Genomic DNA, 21,497 nt, shown 5'->3' on the forward strand with positions numbered 1-21,497 from the left:
TGCAACCTCCACCTCCCGGGTTCAAGCAGTCCTCCTGCCTCAGGCTCCCGAGTAGCTGGGATTACAGCCACCTGCCACCACACTCTGCTAACTTTTGTATTTTTAGTAGAGACGGGGTTTCACCATGTTGGCCTGGCTGGTCTCGAACTCCTGACCTCAGGTGATCCGCCTGCCTTGGCCTCCCAAAGTGCTGGAATTACATGTGTGAGCCACCATGCCTGGCCTTTCTTTCTTTCTTTCTTTAAAAAAAACAAATTGAGAAACAGGGTCTGGCCATGTTGCCCAGTCTGGACTCAACCTCCTGTCCTCAACCAACCCTCCTGCCTCAGTCCCCTAAAATCCTAGGATTACAGGAACATGCCGCAGTTCCTATCCTGGGCCTAGCTTCCCTCACCCAACCCCCACCTTTTTCATGCAGGATCTTGGTCTTTCACCAAGGCTGGAGTGCAGTGGTATAGTCACAGCTCACTGCAGCCTCAATCTCCCAAGCTCAAGTGATCCTCCCACCTCAGCCTCCCAAGTAGCTGGGACTAGAGGCAGAGCCACCACACCTACCTAATTTTTAAATTTTTTTTCTTTTTTTTCTTTTTCTTTTTTTTTTTTTTGAGATGGAGTCTCTCTCTGTCGCCCAGGCTGGAGTGCAGTAGCACTATCTCGGCTCACTGCAAACTCCACCTCCCAGGTTCACGCCATTCTCCTGCCTCAGCCCCCTGAGTAGCTGGGACTGCAGGCGCCCGCCACCACGTCCAGCTAATTCTTTTTGTATTTTCAGTAGAGACGGGGTTTCACCATGTTAGCCAGGATGGTCTCGATCTCCTGACCTCATGATCCGCCCGCCTCAGCCTCCCAAAGTGCTGGGATTATAGGCTTGAGCCACCACGCCCAGTCCCGACACCCCTTCTTATGTTAACTTTTTTTTTTTTTTTTTTTTTGAGACAGCATCTCACTCTGTCACCCAGGCTGGAGTGCAGTGGCATGATCTTGGCTCACTGCAACCTCTGCCCGCTGGGTTCAAATGATTCTCATGCCTCAGCCTCCAGAGTAGCTGGGATTACAGGCACACACCACCATGCATGGCTAATTTTTCTATTTTTAGTAGAGATGGGGTTTCACTATGTGGCCAGGCTGGTCTCGAACTCCTGACCTCAAGTGATTTGCCCACCTCAGCCTCCCAAAGTGCTGGAATTACAGGTGTGAGCCACTGCGCCCAGCCAAAAAAAAACTTCTATGTATTGTTTTACAATAACATACAAATAAATAATGTATACCAAAAGTGGTGATGACTATGATGAAAATAAAGCAGGTAAGTGAGTTCTAAGAGGGTGCAGAGAGGATGCCTTGGGGGACGTGTTTATTGCTCACCTCTCCCTCTGTTTGTTTTCTTGTGCTGCATAACAAATTATTCCAAAACTGAGCAACTTAAAAACAACAGAAAGCTGGGTGTGGTTTCACTGGGTCTCCTGCTTTAAGGTTTAGCAAGGATTCAATCAAGACAGAGGCCAGGCTGGGCACAGTGGCTCACGGCTGTAATCGCAGCACTTTCAGAGGCTGAGGCAGGCAGATCACCTGAGGTCATGAGTTCAAGAGCAGCCTGGCCAACATGGCAAAACCCTGTCTCTACAAAAAATACAAAAATTAGCTGGGTGTGGGTGGCTCATGCCTGTAATCCCAGCTACTTGGGAGGCTGAGACAGGAGAATCACTTGAACCCAGGAGGTGGAGGTTGCAGTGAGCCAAGATTGTGCCATCGCACTCCAGCCCGGGGGACAAAGTGAGACTGTCTCAAAGAAAAAAAAAAAAAAAAGGACACAGGCCCGGGCTGGGGTGTCATCTGAAGGCTCAACTGGAGAAGGACCTGCTTCCAAACCTTTGTGGTTGTTGACAGAATTCAGTCCCTCATGGCTGTTGGCCACAAGACACTCTCAGTTTCTTACCTACACAGACCTTGTCTGCAGCTTCTATCTTTGTCCATCTGCTGCTGCTTTCGCAGAACACCACAGATGGGGTAAATTATGCACAGTAGAAGTTTATTTGGGCCACACGTGGTGGCTGATGCCTATAATCCCAGCACTTTTGGAGGCCGAGGTAGGTGTTTCACTTGAGGTCAGGAGTTTGAGACCAACCTGGCCAACATGGTGAAACCCTGTCTCTACTAAAAATACAAAAATTAGCTGGGTGTGGTGGCAGGCGCCTATAATCCCAGCTACTCCAGAGGCTGAGGCAGGAGAGTAACTTGAACCCAGGAGGCGGAGGTTGCAGTGAGCCAAGATCGTGCCACTGCACTCCGTCCAGCTTGGGCAACAGAGTGAGGCTCCATCTCAAAAAAATTGGTGCAACCCAGCACACTGAAACCAGCCGGCACATTGTGCGTGCTCACAAATGGGTTGAGTGGGCATCACCCCATTCCTCGGTGAGGAAGCAGGCTCAGGGAGCCCCAGGTTTCACCTCCTCCCTTCCCACATGCCACTCTTTCATACATCACTGGAATTTTATTTTTATTTCTTTTTTTTTCTCCTGGGAAGCTTTGTTCTCTCACCCTGTGTCCCAGGGGCAATTCTGCTGTCGGCTCCCAGTTCACTCCTGGGGGTTCCCAGGGCTGAGGGAGTCGAGGGGCAGGCACAGCCATGCATCGGGCTCTGTCCTTCCTGACCAGTGGGGGCCCCTCCCTGCCCTGCCCCACCTCCCAGCGCCCCCTACCTTCACCCTCTGAAGCCTGCCCTTCCCCCATCCCTGCCGACAGTACCCGTTCCCCACCAGCCCGCGTCTGTCATCCTGTCTTCGGGAGCTGTCAGCCTTCATCTGAGATCTCCTCCATCAACTCCTCCGGGGCTGCCTGGCTGCTGGAGCACATCAGAGGGATGGGGAGGAGGGGTGATGGGATCCCCTTCCGCTGGAGCCCACTGCCACCCCAGCCTGGGCTTACAGGAGAAGAGGGGCCCACGCCGTGTGAACCTGGGGCTCCCTGAGCCTGTTTCCTTATCTGGGAATGGGATGACACCACCCACTCGGTCCACAAACACCCCCGGGGACACGCTCTGTTGCTGCCCCATTTATGGGTAAGGGAGGCTTCTCAACCTCCAGGGTGAGGGAGGGACAGGGCCCGGGTTTGAATCTCCAGGCTCCAAGGCCATGCCTTTGGTTATCCGCCCCACTGCAACTCCACTGCAATTGCCTGCATGTCAGACTGGAGTCCTGGACGGGCTGGATCATGCCTCCCCCATCAGATAGGGGCCTCTAGAAGGAAGGCTCACGTCTCCTCTAATATAGACTGAGACCTTGTGAGTTAGTTGGGGCCATGCCTTCCGTGTTGGACTGGGGCCCTTGAAGTTTACACCATGCCTCTGCCATCTGACTGGGGACGCTTGAAGTTTGGACTATGCCTCCCTTTTCAGACTGGGGACCCTTGAAGGCAGGCCTGTGTCTCCTGCATTACTCTGGGATGCTTGAAGTCAAGGCTATGTCTCCTGCATTAGACAGGGGGCCTCTGAAGGTTGGACCTGCCTCCCCCATCAGACTGGAGATTCCCAAAGATAGGTTTATGTCTCCTTCATCAGAGTGGGAACCCTTCAAGGTAGGGCCACATCTCTCCCATCAAATGGAAGTTCCTGAAGTGAGACCCACAACTCCTCCATCAGACTGGGGGCTCCTGTGGACAAGGCCATGTCTCTGCCATCAGACTGTGAGTTAAGAAAGGCAAAGCTGGCTGGGCACAGTGGCTCACGCCTATAATCCCAGCACTTTGGGAGGCCGAGGCGAGCGGATCACCTGAGGTCAGGAGTTCAACACCAGCCTGGCCAACATGGCGAAACCCCGTCTCTATTAAAAATACAAAAATTAGCCTTGTGTGGTGGCATGCGCCTGTAATCCCAGCTACTCAGGAGGCTGAGGCAGGAGAATTGATTGAACCTGGGAGACGGAGGTTGCAGTGAGCCAAGGTCATGCCACTGCACTCCAGCCTGGGTGACAGAGTGAGACTCCGTCTCAAAAAAAAAAAAAAAAGAAAGATGGCTGAGTGTGGTGGCTCTCACCTGCAATCCCAAAGTTTTGGGAGGCCGAGGCAGGAGGATCACTTGAGGCTAGGAGTTCAAGACCAGCCTGGGTAACATTGCAAGACCCCAATTCTAGAAAAAAAAAATTTTTTTTAGATGGAGTCTCATTCTGTTGCCCAGGCTGGAGTGCAGTGGCACGATCTCAACTCACTGCAACCTCTGCCTCCCAGGTTCAAGCGATTCTCCAACCTCAGCCTCCCGAGTAGCTGGGATTACAATGTGCCCGCCACCAAGCCTGGATAATTTTTGTATTTTCAGTAGAGATGGGGTTTCACCATGTTGGCCAGGCTGGTCTCAAACTCCTGACCTCAGGTGATCCACCTGCCTCAGCCTCTGCAAGTGCTGGGATTACAGGTGTGAGCCACCACACCCGACCCTCTAGAAGAATTTTAAAAATTAAAAAACACAGGCCTGGCCAGGTACGGTGGCTCAAGCCTGTAATCCCAGCACTTTGGGAGGCTGAGGCGGGTGGATCACGAGGTCAAGAGATGGAGACCATCCTGGCCAACATGGTGAAACCCGGTCTCTACTAAAAAATCACTGAATTGTACACTCTAAATGGGTGAATTGTAGGATATGTGAGTCATGGTTTTTGGGTTTTTTGGTTTTTTTTTTTTTTTTGAGATGGAGTCTCACTCTGTTGCCCATGCTGGAGTGCAGTGGTGCAATCTTGGCTTATGGCAACCTCCGCTTCCCGAGTTCAAGTGATTCTCCTGCCTCCCGAGTAGCTGGGATTACAGGCACATGTCACCATACTCAGCTAATTTTTGTATTTTTAGTAGAGACAGGGTTTCACCATCTTGGCCAGGCTGGTCTCGAGCTCTTGACTTCAGGTGATCCACCTACCTTGGCCTCCCAAAGTGCTGGGATTACAGGTGTGAGTCACCGCAGCCGATGTGAATTATGTCTTTAAGAAAAAACAACAACAAAAAAAAAACACAGCAAGTCTGTACATGGTGGCTCACTCCTGTAATCTCAGCACTTTGGGGGGCCAAGGCGGGCGGATCACAAGGTCAGGAGCTCAAGAGCAGCCTGGCCAACATGGTGAAACACCATCTCTACTAAAAATATAAAATTTAGCTGGACATGGTGGCAGGCACCTGTAAACCCAGCTACTTGGGAGACTGCAGCAGGAGAATCGCTTGAACCCGGGAGGCAGAGGTTGCCGTGAGCTGAGATCGCACCACTGCACTCCAACCTGGGCGACAGAGCGGGACTCAACCTCAAAAAAAAAAAAAAAGAGCAAGGAAACCAAGCAAAAAGCACCAAAATCAGTGCCTGGCCATAAGTGCTTAACAGGGGTGAGCTGTTATTCTCTCATTTACCCACTGTCATGGGCCAGTGTCTGACAGGCTGGGATTCTGGAACCTGGGAGAACCTCCTGAGGATAGTTCCTTGGGCCCCACCCACCCTGGAGGAGCCCCCCATGAGCTGCCTCTCAGACCCAGAATGCTGGGGAAGGAGGGTCCCCGCTGCCCCGCCCACCTCCTTGTTATTACCCACTCAGCGCCCACCTCCTGGTAGCCCTCCCTGGTTCCCTCCTCTCCTGGTCAGAAATCCAAAGCTGGTGCAGTGGCTCAGTCCTGTAATCCCAGCACTCTGGGAGGCCAAAGGGAGTGTAATCCCAGCACTTTGGGAGCGGGGAGGATTGCTTGAAGACAGGAGTTCAAGTACAGCCTGGGCAACATAGCGAAACCCCATCTCTATAAAAAAAAAATTAGCCAGGTGTTGGCCAGGTGCGGTTGCTCATGCCTGTAATCTCAGTACTTCAGGAGGCTGTGGCAGGTGGATCATGAGGTTAGGAGTTCGAGACGAGCCTGACCAACATGGTGAAACCCCATCTCTACTAAAAATACAAAAATTAGCCATGCATGGTGGTGCATGCCTACTATAATCCCAGCTACTCAGGAGGCTGAGGCAGGAGAATTGCTTCAACCTGGGAGGCGGAGGTTGCAGTGAGCCGAGATCACACCACTGCACTCCAGGCCTGGGCAACAAAGCAAGACTCTGCCCCCCAAACAAACAAACAAAAAAAATTAGCCAGGTGTGGTGGTGTGCACCTGTAATCTTAGCTACTGGGAGGCTGAGATGGGGGGATCGTTTGAGCCCAGGATGTTGAGGCTGCAGTGAGCTGTGATTGCAATGCTACACTCCAGCCTGGGCAACAGAGCGAGACCCCTGTCTCAAAAAAAAAAAAAAAAAAAAAAAAAGAAGAAGAAGAAAAGAAAAGAAAAAGAAAGACATCCAAAGCTCACGAGATTACGTGGCTGATTCAAGGTCACAAGGCAAGGTGACTGGACCCCCAGCCTGGATCTCTGTCTCTTCTACCTCCTCCTCCTGCCTCTCCTGCCAGCCTCTCCCCTCTCCCCTCCTTGGGGTAGGGTGGGGGTGCAGCCCCAGGAGAAGCCAGCTCCAAAGCACAGGAAAGTCAAGTGCCGTTTGATTCTGGCCCGGGGGCCTCTAATTGCTATTCCTGGCACAGACTGTAATTAGAAGGCCCCTTTCAAATATTTATACCTCAGACATCTAGTCTTATCCGGCAGGGAGACGACTCGGATTTGATGAGATCTGTCAACAGCTCATCCCCGCGCCCTGGAATTGCCTTGCGGCTGACAGAAAGCACGACAATTATCTGCTGTGCTCCCTGGCCGCCCCGTGGGACGCCGCCTTGTCGCTGATCTGAAAGGGTGGGGGGAAGCGGGGGTGACCATGCACCTCAGGAGGGAGGAAGGAGTTCAACAGGTGTGTGTTGGGGAACACAGCCAGTGCAGGGAAGGGGAGGAACAGAAGGGTCTAGACACCTGCATCCTTCAGGGGCTTTGCCTTGTTGGCTCCAGGCCTCAGTTTTCCCATCTGGATAATGGAGCTCATCATGGAAAGGAGTTGCAGAACAGATTCCATGAAGAGCACTTTGGGAGGCCGAGGCCGGCGGATCACCTGAGGTCAGGAGTTCACGACCAGCCTGGCCAACATGGTGAAACCCCATCTCCACTAAAAGTACAAAAATTAGCTGGGCGTGGTGGCAGGAGCCTGTAATCCCAGCTACTCAGGAGGCTGAGGCAGGAGAATCGGTTGAACCCGGGAGGCGGAGGTTGCAGTGAGCCAAGATCACAACACTGCACTCCAGCCTGGGTGACAGGGCGAGACTCCGTCTCAAAAAAAAAAAAAAAAAAAGAGATTCCAGTGCCACCCTAGGCCAGGTCCCATGGCAGTGTCCAGGCAGAATGAGCTGTGGAGTGGCTCTGAACAAGTCCCTCCCATCTCTCTGCCTCGGTTTCCCCATCCATAAAACGAGGAATCCAGGTGATAACTCGGTCCCTCCTGGAATCCTTCCTAGAGCTGTCTGGCTTTTCCTGTTAGAAACCACATCTTTCAAATAAGGAAAACCAAGACTCAGGGGGTGACAGACCCTGCCCTCAGCCCCGCCGGGCTGCTAGGAGGGCCCAGTCATAGCAGTGTTAGTTCTGACTGCTGTCTCATCCTCCAGCTGTCGCCTCCAAGCTATGACCTGTGCCCAACCGGGGGGCTGGCCACCAGAGGAGAGAATCTGGGGTCCCATCCTTCCTGGCCACCCCTCACTCCAGTCATTAGGGGGAGCTGGGCAAGCCCCTTTATGGGGAAAGAAAAAAAAATGGTTCTGCACTGGAAAATTGGCCAGTGGCTTCCTTTTCCTCTCCCACCCCCCAAACCTCTCAGTGCCCTCACCCTCAGACAACGGCAGCAGCAGCTGACAACAGGCAGCCAGTTCAGGCCAGGCCCCTCTCACTTCTGCCCCTCTTCCCGCCCCCCGCCCCCCAGAAGCCACAAAGGGACAGATGCAGAGGACAGGCGCCAGGCACAGATACCATCTCCCTTCCCCAGGCCAGCTGCCCCCAACCCTCCCCCTGCCCGCAATTAGTCCCCTGGGAAGGGATCGGGGAACAGAGCAGAGCCCTCTTGGGGGAGGGGAAGCCTGATCCCCACCGTCCCTTCCTTTGCCCCCCTCTTCCTTCTGCTGCGTCAATATCAATTTCAACCAGTGACCTCTCCACCAATTTCCACACCCCCACTCTGCCGGTCCGTTTCACCGCCAGACATCGGTTCCATTTCGACCCTCAGTGGCGGTCATTCCCACCCCCTCTGCTGGTCAATTTCACCCCTTCTGGCGGTCAAGTCCAGTCCCCCATTTCCCGGGCAATTTCCCCCTCCCCTCCTTCTCCCCCTCCCCTCTCTTCCCTCTCTCCCTCCCCAGCAGTGTCACTCCCAGCCGGTCCCCACCTCCCGCGCTCCGCGCTCGCTGCGGCCAGTCTCGGGCGTCCGGGTCAGTGTCCAGCTGCCGCGGCCTCGGCCCCGGCGACTCCCGCCCCCAGCCCCCCTTCCCTCCGCGGGCAGCGGCTCCCTCCCTCCCCAGAACAGCTGAAGGTCTCAGTCACCTCCGAGGGGAGCGCAGGGGGAGGGGAGGGGCGGGGGACGCGGCCGAGGGGAGGCGGGGGAGCCTGGACGCTGCTGCCCGGGACGCGGCCCGGGGCTGGTGGGAACCGGGGCGTCCTCCCGCGCTCTCCCCTCCCCAGCGTCCCACCTCCCGGCGGCGGCGGGGAAAGTGTCTCCGAAAGCGTGAAGAGGGATTGGAGGAGGTTTTTATTTCCCTTTGTGCGGGTGGCTGGGGCCGGATCGAGGCGGCCCGGCCGGGGACCGCGGGATTGGGGGCTCCCCGCTGAGCCGAGAGGAGCGCGACAAAGGATGCGTCCCGCCGGGGTCACCGTCTCCGCGGCCCAACTTTGCGCGCGGCGCCTGCGCCCCTGGGGAGCCCGCCCGCTGCGCTGAGAACCCAGGCGTCCGGACTGGGCGAGGGGCCGGGAGCGTCCGCAGGTGGCGCTGGCCCCGATCTCCCGACCCCAGGAAGGGATCCCGGAGCTTCCCGGAGGCGGCGGGCGGCCGAGTTGTTCCAGGGAACCGCGCTGCCCGCGGAAACTCCGCGCGCCTCCGCGGATGCCCCTCGCCCTAGCCCCTAGCGCGCGGCACTCAGGGCCCTGCGGGACGCCCCCTTCCCCTGCGGTGCTTGCCAAACCCGGCTAAAGCGGGCTTGTCCTCCCTCCCTCCTCTGTCGCCTCCTTTCCCCCCCCCCCCTTTCACCTTTTCCTTGCCTCTATCCATCCAGAACCCCGCCAAAGGGCGCACCTGATCTTTCTCCTCCTTCCCTGCTCTTCCCTTCCTCTCCTCCTCCTCCTCCTCCTCCCCCTCCCTGAGGAAAGGGGCCTGGAGAAGGGTATGTGGGGGCCCCTCTGACAGTGGCCCGATTGGGGTGACAGGCGCCCAAATGGCCAAGTGGCTACGGGACTACCTGAGCTTTGGCGGTCGGAGGCCCCCTCCGCAGCCGCCCACCCCAGACTACACCGAGAGCGACATCCTGAGGGCCTACCGCGCGCAGAAGAACCTGGACTTCGAAGACCCCTATGAGGACGCGGAGAGCCGCTTGGAGCCGGACCCAGCGGGCCCTGGGGACTCCAAGAACCCCGGAGATGCCAAGTACGGCTCTCCCAAGCACCGGCTCATCAAGGTGGAGGCTGCGGATATGGCCAGAGCCAAGGCCCTTCTGGGCGGCCCCGGGGAGGAGGTGCGTGGCTGGGTGGCCCCGGGAGACTGGGTGGAGGGGAGGCTCAGGCTGGGCTCTCTGGATCCTGGAGAGCTTGTTTTATGTGTGAGCACAGCGGGGAACCGGGACAGCAGACAGACCCTTCCCAGTACTCCAGACCCCCACCTGCCTGGGGAGGTCTGTTATTTTTATTTTTTTATTTTTCGAGACAGAGTCTCCCTCTGTCACCCAGGCTGGAGCGCAGTGGTGGGATCTCGGCTCATTGCAACCTCCACCTCCTGGGGTTCAAGCGATTCTCCTGCCTCAGCCTCCTGAGTAGCTGGGATTACAGGTGTGCACCACCACACCCGGCTAATTTTTGTATTTTCAGTAGAGATGGGTTTCACTATGCTGGCCAGGCTGGACTCAAACTCCTGACCTCAGTTGATCCTCCCGGCTCTGCCTCCCAAAGTACTGGGATTACAGGTGTGAGTCACTGTGCCCAGGTCGATATCTGTCCCTTTTCAATGCATAATGCTGGTTATCCTCCTGCCTCTCTGACCACCCTGCTTGGTCTCTGGATCCTCCTCCTCCATGGCCATCCCCCGTGCCCCCCCAGCCCCCTCCCCTCAGCAACCCTTCCCTACGAACCTGGTGGGATCTTCCTAAAATAGATCTGAGTGAGTTGCTCCCCCGCAGGGCACCTAAACATCCCCCCGATGACGCTGCCCTTCCTACCACCATGTCCCCATTTTGTGTAAGTGAAACTGAGGCTCGCAGAATGGCAGTGACTTGCCTAAGGTCTCATGGGGTTCTAGCTTACTAGGATTTGAACTCAGGCCACCAGGTGCAGTAGCTCATACCTGTAATTCCAGCACTTTGGGAGGTTGAGGTGGGAGGATTGCTTGAGCCCAGGAGTTCGAGACCAGCCCAGGCTAACAGAGTGAGACCTCGTCTCTACAAAAAAAAAAATCAAAACATTAGCCAGTTGTGGTGCACACCTGTAGTCCCAGCTACTCAGGAGCCTGAAGCAGGAGGATCGCTTGAGCCTTAGAAGATCAAGGCTGCAGTGAGTCATGATTGCGCCACTGCACTTCAGCCTGGGTAACAGAGCAACACCCTGTCTCAAAAAAACAAAAACAAACAAACAAAAAGCCTGGGTGTGGTGGCTCACATCTGTAATGCCAGCACTTTGGGAGGTCCAGGCAGGTGGATCACCTGAGGTCAGGAGTTTGAGACCAGTATGGCCAACATGGTGAAACCCCGTCTCTACCAAAAATACAAAAATTAGCCGGGTCGCCTATAATCCCAGCTAATCGTGAGGATGATGCAGGAGAATTGCTTGAACCCAGGAGGCAGAGGTTGCAGTGAGCTGACATCGCACCACTGCCCTCCAGCCTGGGTGACAAGAGCAAGACTCTGTCTCAATAAACAAATAAACAAATAAATAAGAAGTGAGACGTTGGTAAGAAGAGCCAGGGACTCGAGGAAACCCGTTACACGGGATCAGACTCTGCCTCTTACTTACCAGCTGTGCGTCCTTGAGCAAAACACTCTGTGCCTTGGCTTCCTTGTCTGGAAAATGAGGACGGTGTGCTTACTACGTGTTGGTATTACAAATCAGCACAGGTAAAACCTTGACAACAGTGCTGGCACCTGAGACGCATTGAAGTGGGCGAAGGAGGGAGGCAGGTGTCTGTGTCGGGGAAATGGGATCAACATAGAGGGAGACGTGGGAAGCCGTCATCTGTTTGCAAGCACTTTTGGGTAACAGACTCCCTCTCCAACCCCCAAAATGAACTCTTGGAAAGTTATTTTTGCGCGGTGGCTCTTGCCTGTAATCCCAGCACTTTGGGAGGCTGAAGCGGGCAGTTCATCTAAGGTTGGGAGTTCGAGACCAGCCTGGCCAACATAGCGAAACCCCATCTCTACTAAAAATACAAAAATTAGCCAGGTGTGGTGGCAGGCACCTGTAATCCCAGCTACTTGGGAGACTGAGGCAGGAGAATCGCTTGATCCTGGAGGTCAGAGGTTGCAGTCAGCCGAGATCACGCCATTGCACTCCAGCCTGAGCGAGGGAGCAAGACTCCATCTCTAAATTAATTAATTAATTAATTAGGGCCAGGTGCAGTGGCTCATGCCTGTAATCCCAGGACTTTATGAGGCTGAGGCGGGCGGATCACGAGGTCAGGAGATCGAGACCATCCTGGCTAACACAGTGAAACCCCGTCTCTACTAAAAATACAAAAAATTAGCCGGGCGTGGTGGTGGGCGCCTGTAGTCCCAGCTGCTCAGGAGGCTGAGGCAGGGGAATGGTGTGAACCCGGAAGGCGGAGCTTGCAGTGAGCTGAGATCGCGCCACTGCACTCCAGCCTGGGTGACAGAGCGAGACTCCATCTCGAAAAATAAATTAATTAAATAAAAATTAATTAATTAAAAATAAAAACTCGGCAGGGCGTGGTGGCTCATGTCTGTAATCCCAACATTTTGGGAGGCCGAGGCAGGCAGATCATGAGGTCAGGAGATCGAGACCATCCTGGCTAACACGGTGAAACCCCGTCTCTACTAAAAATACAAAAAACTAGCCGGGCGAGGTGGCAGGCGCCTGTAGTCCCAGCTACTCAGGAGGCTGAGGCAGGAGAATTGCTTGAACTCAGGAAGCGGAGGTTGCAGTGAGCTGAGATCATGCCACTGCACTACAGCCTGGGTGACAGAGCGAGACTCCGTCTCAAAAAATAAATAATAAATTAACTAATAAAAATAAAAAATAAATAAAAACTCTTGGAGAGGTGTCAGATGGCCCTGTGAGCAGGCAAGAGGTGCAGCATCACTTAGCAGGGATGCCCCTCTGAGTCCTTGTCTTCTCGCCTTCCTTCTCTCCACAGCTGGAAGCTGACACTGAGTATTCGGACCCCTTTGATGCTCAGCCTCATCCTGCACCCCCGGATGATGGGTACATGGAGCCCTACGACGCCCAACGGGTCATGAGTGGTGAGTGGGCAGGGCTTGGGAGAAGGTAACAGGGTCCCAGATGGGAGCAGGAGCTGAACAGTATCCCCGACCTCCTAGAACTGCCCGGCAGAGGGGTGCAACTCTATGACACCCCTTATGAGGAACAGGACCCAGAGACAGCAGATGGACCCCCTTCTGGGCAGAAGCCTCGGCAGAGCCGGATGCCCCAGGAGGATGAACGGCCAGCAGATGAGTATGATCAGCCCTGGGAGTGGAAGAAAGACCACATCTCCAGGGCGTTTGCAGGTGCTTCTCAGACCCACACTCTGACATCTGAATGCCCCATCCCTGCATTTCCTCACCCGTCATGTCTCCTGTTTCAGTTTACAAAGTAGAGTCCAATTGGCTGGGCGTGGTGGCTCACACCTGTAATCCCAGCACTTTGGGAGGCCAAGGCGGGTGGATCACGAGGTCAGGAGATCGAGACCATCCTGGCTAACACGGTGAAACCCCGTCTCTACTAAAAAATACCAAAAAAAAAAAAAAAAAAAAAAAAAAATTAGCCGGGTGTGGTGGTGGGCTCTTGTAGTCCCAGCTACTCGGGAGGCTGAGACACAAGAATAGCGTGAACCCGGGAGGCAGAGCTTGCAGTGAGCCGAGATCGCGCCACTGCACTCCAGCCCGGGCGACAGGGCAAGACTCTGTCTCAGGAAAAAAAAAAAAAAGTAGAGTCCAATCACTTGCCACTTTGGTAGTTTATTAATTCTCACTAGAGTGTGAATGACTGATAGTCCTAAATTCTTTCTTCCAAGACAACCTACATCTTCCTTGGAAACGCAAATGCTTTTTAGAGTGGAATGGAACCTACTTATCCTGCTCAGTGTGGTGTGGGGCGGGGAATATGGCTTGCTTTTGGAATAGGATGTGGGGGTGGCAGGGGCAGCGTTTCTTACTAGCTGCTGGTAAACTACAGGTTAATTTCCAGCTGAACTGGATGAGCTTAGACAAGTCTCTGAACCTTAGTTTTCTGTAAAAGAGATAATGATAAAATCAGCTTTAAAAAATAAAATAGCCTGTAATCCCAGCACTTTGGGAGGCCGAGACGGGCGGATCACGAGGTCAGGAGATCAAGACCATCCTGGTTAACACGGTGAAACCCTGTCTCTACTAAAAAATACAAAAAAAAACTAGCCGGGCGAGGTGGCGGGCGCCTGTACTCCCAGCTACTCGGGAGGCTGAGGCAGGAGAATGGCGTAAACCCGGGAGGCGGAGCTTGCAGTGAGCTGAGATCCGGCCACTGCACTCCAGCCTGGACAACAGAGCGAGACTCCGTCTAAAAATAATAATAATAAATAAATAAATAAATAAATAAATAAATAAAATAGTTGCCAGGCATGGTGGCTCAGGCCTGTAATCCCAGCACTTTGGGAGGCCGAGGCAGGTGGATCATTTGAGGTCACGAGTTCGAGACCAGCCTGACCAACATGGAGAAACCTCCGTCTCTACTAAAAATACAAAATTACCCGGGCGTGGTGGCACGTGCCTGTAATCCCAGCTGCTCAGGAGGCTGAGGCAGGAGAATTGCTTTGAACCCAGGAGGCGGAGGTTGCGGTGAGTCAAGATCGCGCCACTGCACTCCAGCCTGGGCGACAACAGCTAAACTTGCATAGCATAGCATAGCATAGCATAGCATAGCACAGCACAGCACAGCACAGCACAGCACAGCACAGCACAGCACAGCATAGCATAGCATAGCATAGCATTTGGACCAGATTCTAGTTGTGCAAACACGACTTTGCCCCCAAACACGACTTTGCCCCCAAAGTTTTATTACTGGGAGGGTATTTAGAGCTCAGTGCCTTGGTCCACCTGTCTGTAGATTGGGGGTGATTTTCCAGTTTTAGGACTTGGCTCCAGTCTAGCCTGAACCCAGAAGGGATTTAGGAAGTAGGGCTTCTCTCTGGAAACTTTTTTTTTTTTTTTTTTTTTTTTTTTTTGAGACGGAGTCATGCTCTGTCGCCCAGGCTGGAGTGCAGTGGCCGGATCTCAGCTCACTGCAAGCTCCGCCTCCCGGGTTTACGCCATTCTCCTGCCTCAGCCTCCCAAGTAGCTGGGACTACAGGCGCCCGCCACTTCGCCCGGCTAGTTTTTTGTATTTTTTAGTAGAGACGGGGTTTCACCGTGTTAGCCAAGATGGTCTCGATCTCCTGACCTCGTGATCCGCCCGTCTCGGCCTCCCAAAGTGCTGGGATTACAGGCTTGAGCCACCGCGCCCGGCCTCTGGAAACTTCTAAACCACCCCCTCTAGCCAAGATCCTTGTGCGCCTTGCCACCAGATTTATAAATGACCACACCTATTTCTTCTGAAGGCCAATAGGTTACACCTGTGGCCAATCCAGCCCCTGCCTTAAGCGCAGCCCCTGGGCTCTGATAGGTTGTCCCAAGCTGGCCCTGCCTTCCTACTGAGATTCCATTGGCTTGCCCCTGCCCCGCCCCCCCAAGATAGGCTGGACTTAACCCTTTCCTCTCTAAATCTCCCTTCCAGTGCAGTTTGATAGTCCAGAGTGGGAGAGGACTCCAGGCTCAGCCAAGGAGCTCCGGAGACCCCCACCCAGAAGCCCCCAGCCTGCGGAGCGTGTGGACCCAGCCCTGCCCCTGGAGAAACAGCCGTGAGTGGGGAAGCTGAAGGTGGAGGAGCCCCGTTGAACGTTATCTGCAGACTCCAATGTATCAGGCAGAAGTTTTTTCGTTTTCCCAGATTAGAGGAACTGGGAGAACTTCGATTCATTCATCCACTTATTTCATTTCTTCAGCTACTCTTTACTGGGCGCCAGAGCCTGCTCTGTGCCAGGCACCCAGCTAGACACAAAAGCGAATCTGATGGGGTCCCTTTCCCTCTGGTATCAAGTTCTGGGTTCAAATCCCTGCTCTCCCCTCCTGGCTGTGTAGCCTGGGGCAAGTCACTTAACCTCTCTGAGCCTCAGGTTCCAACAGAAAAGGGAATTTGCTTCCTTAACCTGGGTGGGACTTACAGCCTCAGAGCCAAGAGACAGAAATCATTCTCAGCCCGAAGTTTTTGGTTCCTGGGATGGAGTCAGGAGGCGCAGCATTTTGGTGGGCTCGCAACTCCGTGCTGGGGTCGCACATGAGCTGGGAGACGCTGACTATGTTCCCTTCCAGCCTGGGAGGTCCTTGAGGGACTGCCCAAGTCCCCAGAATCCAGGCCATGTTATCAGTCACCCCTAAATCTCTTCGGTGGGCAATACAGAACTGGCTATTTAACTCTGAGGCCTAGGGAGTGAAGATTGTTCTCTTTTTCTCTTTCTCTTCCTCCCTTGCTCCCTCCCTCCCTCCCCAAGTCTTGCTCGGTCGCCCAGGCTGGAGCACAGTGACGCCATCTCGGCTCACTGCAACCTCCATCTCCCAGGTTCAAGTGATTCTCCTGCCTCAGCCTCCAGAATAGCTGGGACTACAGGCCTGCACCACCACGCCCAGCTAATTTTTGTGTTTTCAGTAGAGACGGGGTTTCAGTATGTCGGCCAGGCTGTTCTAGAACTCCTGATCTCGTGATCTGTCCACCTCAGCCTCCCAAAGTGCTGGGATTACAGGTGTGAGCTAGTGCGCCCGGCCCTTCCCTCTTCCTTCTTTTCTCTTCTCTCCTCTCCTCTCTTCTGTCTTCTCTTTTCCCTTTTTTTTCCGACAAAGTCTTGCTCTTGTCGCCCAGGCTGGAGTGCAGTGGTACATCTCAGCTGACTGCAATCTCCGCCTCCCCGGTTCAAGCAATTCTCTTGCCTCAGCCTCCCAAATAGCTGGAAATACAGGCTCCTGATACCACACTTGGCTAATTTTTGTATTTTTAGTAGAGATGGAGTTTCACCATGTTAGCCAGGCTGGTCTCAAACTCCTGACCTCAGGTGATGTGCCTGCCTTGGCCTTCCAAAGTGTCGGGATGACAGGCGTGAGCCACTGCCCTTTCTTCTTTCCTCTCCTTCCTTCCTTCCTTCCTTCCTTCCTTCCTTCCTTCCTTCCTTCCTTCCTTCCCTCCTTCCTTCCCTCCCTCCCTCCCTCCCTCCCTCTGTTCTTCCTTCCCCTTTCCCTTCCCCTCCCCCTTTCCCTTTCCCTTTCTCTTTTTCTCTTTCTCTCTTTCTCTTTCTTTCAGACAGGGTCTCGCTCTGTTGCCCAGGCTGAAGTGTAGTGGCACAATCATAGCTCACTGTACCCCTGAACTCCTGGGATCAATCCATCCTCCTGCCTTCGCCTCCTCCATGGGACCACAGGCGCGCCATATGTGCTTATTCTCTTTTCAGATTTCTTTCATTATGAACAACAGCAAAGGCTCTGGTGCTTCTCTGTCTTTGATACCTTGCTTGCAACTGCAGACCCCTTTGTGAGCACATTGAAGCAAAACATTAGGCCGGGCGCGGGGGCTCACGCCTGTAGTCCCAGCGCTTTGGGAGACCGAGGCGGGCAGATCACGAGGTCAAGAGATCGAGACCATCCTGGCCAACATGGTGAAACTCCAACTCTACTGAAAATACAAAAATTAGCTCTGTATGGTGGTGCATACCTGTAATCCCAGCTACTTGGGAGGCTGAGGCAGGAGAATGTCTTGAATCCAGGAGGTGGACGTTGCAGTGAGCTGAGATCACGCCACTGTACTCCAGCCTGGTGACAGAGAAAGACTCCATCTCAAAACAAAACAAAACAAAAAAACATTAAGAAAGGGGCTGGGTGCGGTGGCTCACGCGTGTAATCCCAGCACTTTGGGAGGCCGAAGCAGGCAGATAACCTGAAGTCAACAGTTCGAGACCAGCCTGGCCAACATGGTGAAACCCTGTCTCTATTAAAAATAGAAAAAAATTGGCCGGGCGCGGTGGCTTACGCCTGTAATCCCAGCACTTTGGGAGGCCGAGGCGGGCGGATCACAAGGTCAGGAGATCGAGACCACGGTGAAACCCCGTCTCTACTAAAAATACAAAAAATTAGCCGGGCGCAGTGGCGGGCGCCTGTAGTCCCAGCTACTCAGGAGGCTGAGGCAGGAGAATGGCGTAAACCCAGGAGGCGGAGCTTGCAGTGAGCCGAGATAGCGCCACTGCACTCCAGCCTGGGCGACAGAGCGAGACTCTGTCTCAAAAAAAAAAAAATAAATAAATAAATAAATAAATAAAAATAGAAAAAAATTAGCCAGTTGTGGGCTGGCACCTGTAGTCCCAGCTACTCAGGAGGCTAAGCCATGAGAATAACTTCAATCTGGGTGGCAGAGGTTACAGTGAACCAAGATCGTGCCACTGCACTCTAGCCTGAGAGACAGAATGAGACTCCGTCTCAAAAAAAAAAGAAAAACGAAAGGGACAGGTGGGTGAGGTACAAGATGAAGCACAGCTTTTGTGAAAGTGATTGAAGTTGACAAGGACATGAGAGAGGCTGTGAAGATCAAAGTCAGGTATACTAATAACCAGGGCTCTTCTTGAAAAATCCAAGGGGATCAGCCAGGTGCGGTGGCTCAAACCTGTAATCCTAGTACTTTGGAAGGCTGAGGAGGGCAGATAACCTGAGGTCAGGAGTTCCAAACCAGCCTGGCTAATGTGGTGAAACCCCATCTCTACTAAAAATACAAAACTTAGCTGGGTGTGGTGCTGCGCACCTGTAGTTCCAGCTACTTGGGAGGCTGAGGCAGGAAAATCGCTTGAACCCGGGAGGTGGAGGTTGAGGTGAGCCAAAATTGCACCACTGCACTCCAGCCTGGCAACAGAGCAAGACTCTGTCTCGGACGCCACAAGCCCACGCACAAGCTGTGCATGGACCCAACTGATATCAGAATGTGTTGTTTGTTTGTTTGTTTGTTTGTTTGTTTGTTTTGTACGGAGTCTCACTCTGTTGCCCAGACTGGAGTGCAGTGGCTGGATCTCAGCCCACTGCAACTTCCACCTCCCTGGTTCAAGCAGTTCCCCTACCTCAACCTCCGGAGTAGCCGGGATTACAGGCACCCGCCACCACGCCCAGCTAATTTTTTTGTATTTTTAGTAGAGATGGGGTTTCACCATGTTGGCGAGTCTGGTTTCCAACTCCTGACCTCAGGCAATCCGCCCGCCTCAGCCTCCCTGAGTGCTGGGATTACAGGGCCCCAGAGTGTGTTTGAAGGGGAACAGTCCTTGATGAGACGTCTGTCTGCACTCCGTAGGTGGTTTCATGGCCCCCTGAACAGGGCGGATGCAGAGAGCCTCCTGTCCCTCTGCAAGGAAGGCAGCTACCTAGTGCGGCTCAGCGAGACCAGCCCCCAGGACTGCTCCTTGTCTCTCAGGTGAGCCCTCAGCCTCACAGGGATTGCATGGGTCACAGGATTGTATGAGTCACCCTTTTGGGTTAATTCAGAGGGAACGGGAGGGTATGGCTCCAGCAGCCATTGGGAAGGGCTTCCAGGCCAGTGGGTGGGACTTCTAGGAGAAGGGGTGGGACTTCCGGGGAGGCCATTAGCTGGCTGCAAATTGAGGATGAGCTCCCCATCACTGGAGGTATATAAGAAGATGGAGTGGAAGGCACAGAGGAGGTCCAGGCCTCAGGTAAGATGAGGAACTAGGTGCACAAGATTCCTTTGGACTTCCCTTGTCCAAAAATGGAGGTATATCAATTTGTGTCTGTCTGAAGCCAAAATTTCAGGGTGTGCCTGTAAGCGTTGTAGGTTGAGACCCTGTTTGTATGCACTTCCGTCCCTAAAATTCTGTCTAATTATAAACCACTCCTAAGATTCTGCTAGGTGTCTGAGTGTAAGATCTAAAAGCACAAGATTGGGGCTGGGCATGGTGGTTCATGCCTGTAAACCTAGCACTTTGGAAGGCCGAGGAGGGCGGATCACTTGAGGTCGGGAGTTCGAGACCAGCCTGGCCAACGTGGTGAAACTCCTTCTCTCCTAAAAATACGAAAATTAGTCGGGCATACTGGTGCATACCTGTAATTCCAGCCACGTCGGAGGCTGAGGCAGGAGAATTGCTTGAATTCGGGAGACGGAAGACTACAGGCACACACCACCATGCTCGGCTAATTTTTGTATTCTTAGTACAGACAGGGTTTGGCCATGTTGGCCAGGCTGGTCTCAAACCCCCGGTCTCAAGCAATCCGCCTGACTCGGCCGCCCAAAGTGCTGGGATTACAGGTGTGGGTCACTGTACCTGGCCTGTTACTATTATCATTTTTATTATTATTATTTGAGATGGAGTCTCACTCTGTCACCCAGGCTGGGGTGCAGTGGCACAATATCAGCTCATTGCAGTCTCTGCCTCCCAGGTTCAAGGGATTCTCCTGCCTCAGCCTCCGGAGTAGCTGGGACTGCAGGTGCCTGCCACCATGCCCGGCTAATTTTTGTATTTTTAGTGGAGATGGGGTTTCACCATGTTGGCCAGGCTGGTCTTTTTTTTTTTTTTTTTTTTTGAGACGGAGTCTCGCTGTGTGGCCCAGGCTGGAGTGCAGTAGCGCGATCTCGGCTCACTGCAAGCTCCACCTCCCGGGTTCACACCATTCTCCCGCCTCAGCCTCCGAGTAGCTCGGACTACAGGTGCCCGCCACCACGCCCGGCTAGTTTTTTGTATTTTTAGTAGAGACGGGGTTTCACCATGTTAGCCAGGCTGGTCTTAAACTCCTGACCTCAAGTGATCCACCTGACTTGGCCTCCTAAAGTGCTGCGATTACTGGCGTGAGCCACCGTGCCTGCCTAATTTTTTAATGTTTTTCTGTGGAGATGGGGTCTCACTCTGTTGCCCAGGCTGGTCTCTAAGTCCTGGCCTGGAGCAATCCTATAGCCTCAGCCTCCCATATCACCGGGATTACAGGTGTGAGCAACTATCCCAGCCAGCACACTGCTGTTTACCAGAGAATGGAGACGCATGAGCACCTGGCCCTGGGCACTGTGGGAGGTGGCTTTGGGGATGGTGGCTTTCTGGGTGTGTCTGGGGTGCTAGGAGTCCCTTTCTCACTCATCACCCAGGAGCAGCCAGGGCTTCCTGCATCTGAAGTTCGCACGGACCCGAGAGAACCAGGTGGTGCTGGGTCAACACAGCGGGCCCTTCCCCAGCGTGCCCGAGCTCGTCCTCCACTACAGTTCACGCCCACTGCCGGTGCAGGGCGCTGAGCATCTGGCTCTGCTGTACCCCGTGGTCACGCAGACCCCCTGACAGTGACCCTCGGCCCCCTTTTGAGTCCTCGGGCCCAGAATTGTATCCCAAAGCCGTCCCATGGCCTAGAAAATAAATAAGTTATTGTTTGTGTTAGTTTCCTTTCTGGGCTGCAGAGGGAAGTGGGATCGCTGACTCCCAGCGGGAAAGCCCTAGGCAGTGCTGGAGAGGGGGATGATGGGGTAATTGAAACCCTGGAGGAGGCCCGGCGCGGTGGCTCACGCCTGTAATCCCAGCACTGTGGGAGGTTGAGGCGGGCAGATCACCTGAGGTTGGGAGTTCGAGACCACCCTGACCAACATGGAGAAACCCCGTCTCTACTAAAAATACAAGATTAACCGGGCGTGGTGGCGCGTGCCTCTAATCCCAGCTACTCAGGAGGCTGAGGCAGGAGAATCGTTTGAACCCAGGAGGCGCAGATTGCAGTGCGCTGAGATCATACCATTGCACTCCGGCCTGGGGAATGAGAGCGAAACTCTGTCTCAAAAACAAAACAAAACAAACAAACAAAAAACCTCGAGGCCTCACGGGCCAAGCACATCCCCAGCTCTTTGTTTTGGGGGCAGAGTTGGGATTGGAACCTGAATCTCCCATAGGGAGGGATCAGAACTCAGAGAGTAGGAGACAGAGCAGTCTCTTAGTGCTGAAGAAAGACAGAAGATGAAAACCGCACTCCACAGAAACCGACACACAAAGATGGAGAAACCGAGGGGGCCAGGCTCTCGGACCAGCCCCGCTCCCTCCTCCCGGCAGCAGGGGCTTGATCTGCAGAAAGGACATC

At 53.9% G+C, this 21,497-nt stretch overlaps 2 protein-coding genes across 3 annotated transcripts in view; both read left to right on the forward strand.

Moving 5' to 3' along the window:
- The first annotated feature begins 8,332 nt into the window (after positions 1 to 8,332).
- SHD (Src homology 2 domain containing transforming protein D) lies at positions 8,333 to 20,805 on the forward strand. 2 transcript variants are annotated; one of them, XM_077979511.1, is made up of 7 exons: positions 8,333 to 8,348; positions 9,337 to 9,641; positions 12,485 to 12,590; positions 12,669 to 12,857; positions 15,097 to 15,220; positions 18,733 to 18,852; positions 20,530 to 20,805. In XM_077979511.1, exons 2-7 carry the CDS (start codon positions 9,345 to 9,347, stop codon positions 20,714 to 20,716), a joined length of 1,023 nt encoding a protein of 340 aa, XP_077835637.1. In that variant the 5' UTR covers positions 8,333 to 8,348; positions 9,337 to 9,344; the 3' UTR covers positions 20,717 to 20,805. The 2 variants fall into 2 exon arrangements, with proteins under 2 accessions (XP_077835637.1, XP_077835636.1); XM_077979510.1 differs by lacking the exon at positions 8,333 to 8,348 and adding an exon at positions 8,493 to 8,807.
- MPND (MPN domain containing) overlaps positions 8,731 to 21,497 on the forward strand; it is a 79,366-nt gene continuing 66,599 nt past the window's right edge. The window contains exon 1 of the mRNA XM_077979472.1: positions 8,731 to 8,734. The gene's annotated coding sequence lies outside the window, so the exon portion shown is untranslated. The remainder of the gene's footprint in view (positions 8,735 to 21,497) is intronic.

Source organism: Macaca mulatta, chromosome 19, assembly GCF_049350105.2.
Source record: "Macaca mulatta isolate MMU2019108-1 chromosome 19, T2T-MMU8v2.0, whole genome shotgun sequence".
Classification (NCBI taxonomy): Eukaryota; Metazoa; Chordata; class Mammalia; order Primates; family Cercopithecidae; genus Macaca; species Macaca mulatta.

Excerpts from the sequence above, each read along its gene's own strand:
- SHD (XM_077979510.1), top strand. The coding sequence starts at position 8,768 with ATGCGTCCCGCCGGGGTCACCGTCTCCGCGGCCCAACTTT. Across the intron at positions 9,642-12,484 it reads TGGGCGGCCCCGGGGAGGAG|CTGGAAGCTGACACTGAGTA; the intron begins GTGCGTGGCTGG and ends TTCTCTCCACAG. Across the intron at positions 12,858-15,096 it reads CATCTCCAGGGCGTTTGCAG|TGCAGTTTGATAGTCCAGAG; the intron begins GTGCTTCTCAGA and ends TCTCCCTTCCAG.